The 7,904-nt window shown below is 33.1% G+C and overlaps 1 protein-coding gene across 1 annotated transcript; it reads left to right on the forward strand.

The window, feature by feature from the left end:
* Positions 1 to 504: 504 nt before the first annotated feature.
* Positions 505 to 2,701, forward strand: LOC106766762 (GDSL esterase/lipase At5g14450). The gene is made up of 5 exons (XM_014651508.2): positions 505 to 920; positions 1,071 to 1,280; positions 1,387 to 1,559; positions 1,732 to 2,005; positions 2,160 to 2,701. The coding sequence occupies exons 1-5, from the start codon at positions 677 to 679 to the stop codon at positions 2,426 to 2,428; spliced, it is 1,170 nt and encodes a 389-aa protein (XP_014506994.1). The 5' UTR covers positions 505 to 676; the 3' UTR covers positions 2,429 to 2,701.
* The last annotated feature ends 5,203 nt before the right edge of the window (positions 2,702 to 7,904 follow it).

Raw genomic sequence — 7,904 nt, forward strand, 5'->3', positions numbered from 1 at the left:
ACACACCAAAAATAAAATAAACGACAAAAAGGCACATTTATAGTAACTATCCTTGTTAAACGAATTGTCTATGACTAATACCAGACTATATTACATATGGCAAAATAGAATATTAATTATTCTGTTGTAAGAAAGAGAAAAAAAAAAACAAAAACACAAAGTGAGAATAATTTTCATATTCTATTCTAATACTGACCGATCTTCTAATTACTTTTAAATGTTATTCTATCATTTCAAGTGTATAATGTTAGCATAATAACTTGTTATGTATCATTTGCTTTTGCTTTTATACAATATAATTTAGTTTAATTTAGACATTAGTTTTCAGTATGATCTAGAGTACTATTTTCTAAAGATAAGACAACATTTCTCCTACTTGTAAGAAAACAAATTTTTCTCATGTGACCATTAATGGCAGAGTTGCTAAATTGCGAAGCCGTATCATGTGACAATTATTGACGAGTCGGCAGCAGGAAGAGAATACAGTATATGTAGTCAAGTGACAACTGTAAGCAAAACACACGGGTCTAGAAATATCTGCTTCATTACACGCCATTTGCTCAAAGATTATGCTTTTATGTCCTTCAGGCTTAGGGTATCCCACATCATTTTGTGCTTTTGGTTATCTATATATAAGGGTGCTCCACCTTTGCTTAAAAGGCACATTTTTTGAAAAATGGGGTTAGGGGCACTATTTCTTGGGTTCTTCTTCCTTTCTTGTGTGGTGTGTGTGAAGAGTGTGGAGCCAAAAACCTCACCCACTTGTACATTTCCTGCAATCTACAACTTTGGGGACTCCAATTCAGATACTGGAGGCATATCAGCTTCATTTGTGCCAATTCCTGCACCTTATGGCCAGGGCTTTTTTCATAAACCTTCTGGAAGGGACTGTGATGGCCGTCTCATTATAGATTTCATAGGTATAATGAACTTTGAAATACCCTTATCTCTTTCTGTTATGCTGTTTCCTACTTTCTGTTAGGCACTGCAATGTTCATTAGTTGTGTCAGTGAAAAGTACTTTTAGCTTTAATTTGCCTCAAAATCTGCTATTTATACTGTATTGTGCAGCTGAGAAGCTAAATTTGCCTTACTTAAGTGCCTATCTGAATTCCCTTGGAACCAATTACCGGCATGGGGCAAATTTTGCCACTGGGGGGTCCACCATTAGGAGGCAGAATGAGACTATATTTCAATATGGGATAAGTCCTTTCTCGCTTGACATCCAGATTGTGCAATTTAACCAGTTCAAAGCACGCACCAAAGAACTCTACGAAGAAGGTAATTGTGCCTAGAAAGAAGTTTTAGTTCAACAAACTCAAACCTCGTTATGTTGGTTCTTTGTTGTTCATGTGTTTGTGTTGGTATTTGCTTGCTGGAAATTTAGCCAAAACCCCACTTGAAAGGAGCAAGCTTCCGGTGCCTGAGGAGTTCTCTAAGGCTCTCTACACTTTCGACATAGGTCAAAATGATCTCTCAGTTGGATTCAGAAAGATGAACTTTGACCAAATACGTGAATCCATGCCAGATATTGTCAACCAGTTAGCCAATGCAGTCAAAGTAAGTAGCCACCTGGTTCACTTGAAAAGTTGGATTTGATGTTTTTTTCAGAAACAAAAACAAGAAAGTAAAATGAATTTTGAAGTTAAAATCAACTTATGAGTTCAATTTCAAGAAAGTTTATTTGAATAGAGTCTTACTGAAATAAATCTTACTGATAAACTGTTTGCAGAATATTTATGAACAAGGAGGGAGGTCATTCTGGATACACAACACTAGCCCCTTTGGGTGCATGCCGGTACAACTATTTTACAAGCACAATATAGCAGCTGGCTATCTTGATCAGTATGGATGTGTGAAGGATCAAAATGAGATGGCTACTGAATTCAACAAGCACCTCAAAGACCGAATCATCAAACTCAGGACAGAGCTTCCACAGGCTGCAATTATTTACGTAGATGTCTATGCTGCAAAGTATGCACTGATCAGTAACACCAAAACTGAAGGTAACTTGTATGCTATTTTTACAAGATTCAGTTAACCCCTGGTGCCTTTCACCTAAAACTAACGCAAAGATAGATGTTTGATAATGAGTTTTCTAGTGCCTAATCATTTTAGGCAAAGCCGTTTAACAGCACATCAAATGTTTTTAATTTTCAGGATTTGTGGATCCTATGAAGATCTGTTGTGGCTATCATGTTAATGATACACATATTTGGTGTGGGAATTTGGGGAGTGCAAATGGGAAAGACGTGTTTGGTACTGCTTGTGAAAACCCTTCACAGTATATAAGTTGGGACAGTGTCCATTATGCTGAGGCTGCTAACCACTGGGTTGCTAACCGTATCCTCAATGGCTCTTTCACGGACCCACCAACACCTATCATCCAAGCATGTTACACTCAAAGAAAGCTAAATCACAAGTTATAATACTGAAGCAGACTTTATTCCTGTACTAGATAATTGAGGACCGCATACTTGGTGTTCCTTGAATGTTCCAATACACAACATTCTGGAGATAGGCAAATTCATTGGCCTATTAGTGTTTTTCAAACATTGTTTGCAACCGTCAATTTGGAATTTGAGAATGCACTTTTGACCTTAATTCTCTCAAAGCATTTCATTTCTCAATATGTGCATGTTCTGAAAATTTATAGTATGCATTGATCAAATAAATTCATCACTTATTACCTGTCTGATTCATCCACCTTGTCTTGGACTGCTCAGCAGTTCATATTTCTGCCTTTGGTTTTACACCTCTTGTGGCTCTTGTTAATGATGATTTGTCTACTTTCTTCATACAGAGAAGAAATTAGTTGAGACAAATACAGTAATGTTTCTATATTTAACAAAGAAGTTTTCTTATTGTTCTCAAGTTCTTCTCTTTTGTTCTTGGAGGGTCTTCAAGAAAGAGCTCAATAATCACTCTTTCTTCTGGCCATATTCTAATGAAATCCACAAAACAATATGATGTAAAATGAGCACAAATTTTAACTGAACCTGTATCTAATTCTGGCCTAGGGTCCCAAATTTAGATGCATAAATAAGATTCCATCAACATAAATATTATGATTGACTTGAAAATTACAATAATCTTTTTTCAACTTGAATTAATTCGGTTTTCTAACTGTATAGTGGTTAGAAATACAGGTTTATCCCTCTTAAATCAATATGGATTCAATGTTCAAAGGTAAGGGCTTCTATATCAACATATTAATAATGCTCTATAGTAATAATAGCGATCCCAATAAATATTAAAATAATGACCATGTAATTAAAATTGATAAAATAATATAGTTTTATGTTGATTATATTTTAACATCCAATTAATATTAATTTTCGGAAAATAGCATCTCATGTTAAATTACTTACTTCGATCTTCTTGTCATCAAAGTTTATGAAACTTAAAAATCACTGGTAAAACTATAATTGTTTCGATATGGGGTTAAGATCAATGGTCCAATTTTCGATATATAGTCCAAAATCAAAGGTGAGGGATTTCTTGTATGATCAAATTGTTTTGGTGGTATCTATAGAAGATATTTTGATGGTAAAGTAAAATTAGTTTAGATAGATAGCAATGCATGTTGTAATTAATGCATAACTTATATTCTTACCTTAAACCTTTATTTATAGATTTTGTGGTAGGCTTTTAATTAAGATTGGTTTGATTAAGGTTGGTCTAATTATAGTCCAAATATAAATAATCATCCTCTAACCTTTACTTAATCAATTTTAGTGTTGATGATATACTTTGGTACTATTTGTAACATCTCCTTTCAGGATGTCTCAAGTAAAATATCAAACATTGTTAGTTGCAGAAATTAAAAAAAAAATTGACATCATTGCGGAAAAACTAAAGTAATAAAAACTTTAATTCATTTAACAATAACTAAACAAAAACTTATTCCAATGTGGAAAACTTCCAAATATTAATCTGAAATCATTACATCAAAATTAACCAAAACTTTTCATAAACATAAACTATAAAAATTCCCAAGCATTGCCAAATATCTCGTCGCTTTATTCACCGTCTATTTATCAGCTTGAACGTCTTTAAGAACATTTGCACTTGTATAACAACAAGAGTTATACGATCATCACAACACACACAAACAATAAGGGTGGGCTACTAGAATAACCATCCAAATAACTAACATAAATAACAAGAATTAGTCATCATAATAATACTATCAACATAACACACCATCTCGAATATAAGTCACTTCTACAATGTGCCACAACCAAGAAATTCCAAAACGCGTGTTGTTCTCCCATACTCTATCGTACAAAACCTGTTCACCAAAACAAGACATGTGTTCACCAAAATAGGACCGTTCGAGTCATCCTCCACTGTATTTTTGGACTTATCTCCCCTACTCCTCAAGGACCTAGGAGTAAAAACTCCACTGGTGCTCACAACAGGCACTCTACTTAGCACGAGCCAGAAAACTATGGTTGAAACATCATTCCCTTTCTCTTGTCTCAAAAGACGAAAGGACAACACTCGAACCTAATCTTTTCTAGCGTCTCTTATATATAAAGAGAACCACCTTTGAATTTACGAAGTACTGTATTGAGACATAACAGCCACACAGATCCAAACTGCTTGGCACACATACTCATAAAAGGTAATCACAACCACCCATAGCATCTCGCCCAACATCCACAGGATTAAACACATCAATTCGGCCACCACGGGATATAGCTCGACAACCTCCACCAATAGATTGATCAGAGTCTAAAACCCTCAGGCCAAGCTATAAACCACCAAGAGCCTTGAAATCGAGGTTGTTAGGAACAAGACAATAAAAAGGAAAGAGAGAAATAAACAACATAAGAATTTAACATGGTTCAGCGTACAAATGCCTACGTCCACGACTATACTAGGATGTATATTTATATTTTGGTGTATCTCTCAAGCTTTACAGAGGATTTCTTATATAATTAAATAGAGAACAACATCTCATAATATTAAGTGATGTGGGACTGAATTAAGTTCCACAATACTAACAGAGGTCTCCAACAAAACTTGGTAGATAGCCCAACCAACCCATAAATAGCTCGACCAATACCTCAAGCAGCTCGACCAACATCACCAATAGCTTAGTTAAGGTCAAAAACCCCTAGACCAACCTCAAACTCACCCAAAAATGAGCTTTATAACCCTAAAATCAAAGTCCTAAACAGTTTAGACAAAACAGCTTGGTCGCCCTTGGTCGGCCACCCTATAGCTCGACTAGCCCAACCACACACAACCCAGCCAACCCAACCTGGCCACCCTAGCCCGACTGACCTAGCTAGGCCATCACAGCCCAGTGCCCTAGAACCTGGACATCTCGAACAACCTGGTCAACATAACTAGATAGCCCAACAATGACTAAAAACACTGAAAACCACTTGTCACATATGAAACAACATGGTTTGATAACATATGCATAATCAAAGCTTACATAAGGTTCAATTTCATGCAACAAGCTTTATAAACACACATTATGAACCACATTAAGCTATTAAACTCATTGACACTTCCCAAACTCTATTGCAACAATTTCTACTCCATAGAACTATCCTAACCCAGGCTCTACTCCACCCACTTGACATTAATCCATTATATAACTCATCCTCGAATGACAATAGCTAATAATGTTCCCTACTAAATCATTGTGTCATGCTACAACCTGATTCAATATTATCCAAACACCATAAACTAAACCATTACCACTAGATTGGTAATTTCCATCTTTAAATTACTTTCATTTTCTTGTTATCAAAGTTTATGAAACCTGAAAATCATTAAAGAAATAAAATAATAATTGTTTAAGGTGCGGGTTAAGGGTAATTGTCCAATTTTTTATATGTCATTCAAAGTTAAACTTTTGTTCCGTGAAGAATCTCAACTGCTTAGAAGTTATTCCCATTCCAAATCAACTGAGACAAACAATAATTAATATTATAATTAATACGTAATTTATTTTCTTATTTCAAATTTTTATTTATTAGGCTTTTAATTAAATTTAGTTTATTTATAGTCTATACGTAAATAATTATACTTTTGTGAGATAACCAATAATTCAGGCTTTCTTGTCATCTTGCTGAAACCATTTTGTCTTATGAGTTATCTTCTGGTCTGTTTGTCCAGACTTAGCGACTTATAATTGAAATATTTGGTTGATTATCAAAATTTGCGATTTATCGTTAACTTAATAATTTATAGTCTGACTCGTGATTGATTAGACGATCATACAATATAGTAATTATAAAATTTAAAAACATTTTTGTTTTTGATAAAATTGGAACTCAACATTGAAAGCCAACGACAATTACGTTATCTTTGGAAACAAACTCTTTTGTTCAAAATACTCCTAATACTTTTATCTTTTGAAAATAAGCTAGTCCATTCAAATTTTATTTAAGCCTAAACAATATAATCGTATGCAAATGTTGTATTTAAATATAAAAATCAATACATCATCATTTTATGGTTTACGAGTGTTAGTAGCATGAGTATATTAAAATACTTATTCGGTTTGAAATTTTGAAAAATTTATTTTTATAAATATCTTGACCATGACCCAACAGCATACGAGAAAAGATAGGGTCAATTCAAACAGTTAACACAGAGCACAGTCACGACATATTATATAATTCAAATTAAAAAAAAAAAAAAAAAACTCTCTTCAGAATCAAATATAAATGAAATAATTGTTATTGATCGAGTTTTAACAAATTTAATGGAACTGATCCCTAGTATTTTCATTTAATTATTGTTTTATTTGTAATGACTTCAGAGTCTCTATTCAATCTTTCCCATGTCTAATTTTAATTAACATCATTTAATGTCCACAAGGTCTCTACGTCTCTCATTTTCTTCCTCTTTTGAAGTTGGATTATTTTTTCTTCATTTTTTAAAATTTAGGTTAAAATATAAAAGAAATTGAATGGTTCGAATATAATAATTAATTTTTTAATTTTTTTCTAGATCAAATTAACCAAAATAAAAATTTTACATTTAAGAATAACAGTTTCATGTGTGTTTCTTTCTACATCACTCTATATTTTTTCTTCCACTCCATAATTTTTAAAAATTAAAAAATTATCTCCAATATTTCAAAAAACCTATGCTTCATTTCTTTTTTTAATGAATTTTAAAATCTGTTAAATAAAACTTTCAAAAGATTTTGAAATTTGTTAAAAAAAAATTTAAACTTTCAACAGATATTAAAATCTATTGAAATACGAATTTCGAAATTCATTAAAAAAAATTTCAAAAACTTTAATAAATTGTTTTGAAATTTCTTGAAGAAGTTTATTTTTGAAATGTGAGGAGGTACAAGAGAAAACATTCCAATTTCATTAGAATGCCCATTATACAATGGATCGGTCCAATTTGCTTGGGCTTAAAAGCCCAATACGCGTCTAAAAAAGATCTTCCGCCATAAGAGGAGCTTATTGAGCAGTGCAGAAACACATTTCATTTGACACGGAACCTCTATGACCATCATTTTCAACCGTTGATCAAAGTTCAACATTGCGTCCCCACCATACCTTGGGACGGAACTTTCTATGTACGGTCAAAGATGGAATTGCACAAAGTTTTATCTGTCCTCCACTTTCTGCATACAAACGCCATTTTAGAGGGACACAATCGTCTTTCTCTCAAGAATATGAAAGAAACACGTTTAAATTCATATACAAGAAACACGTGTTCTTGCCCTTCCAAGAACCTGGGCACTTCACCCGCCATTTTTAAATTTTCCATATCAATATTATTAAAGAAAGAAAACCTTCTTTTGCAAGCAATTTTTTTTCCTAAATAACTATCTAACAATTTTATTTTGATACTAAATACTATATTTGGTGAGTGAACAACATGGTAGAATTCAAAAATAAATTGAACTCTTGT

This window comes from Vigna radiata, chromosome 7 (genome assembly GCF_000741045.1).
Source record: "Vigna radiata var. radiata cultivar VC1973A chromosome 7, Vradiata_ver6, whole genome shotgun sequence".
Lineage (NCBI taxonomy): Eukaryota > Viridiplantae > Streptophyta > Magnoliopsida > Fabales > Fabaceae > Vigna > Vigna radiata.

What these genes read in the sequence shown, in the direction of transcription:
- LOC106766762 (XM_014651508.2), top strand. Translation starts at nt 677, where the DNA reads ATGGGGTTAGGGGCACTATTTCTTGGGTTCTTCTTCCTTTCTTGTGTG. An exon ending in CAAAGAACTCTACGAAGAAG is followed by an intron (nt 1,281 to 1,386) that starts GTAATTGTGCCT and finishes CTGGAAATTTAG; the next exon opens with CCAAAACCCCACTTGAAAGG. An exon ending in AGTTAGCCAATGCAGTCAAA is followed by an intron (nt 1,560 to 1,731) that starts GTAAGTAGCCAC and finishes AACTGTTTGCAG; the next exon opens with AATATTTATGAACAAGGAGG.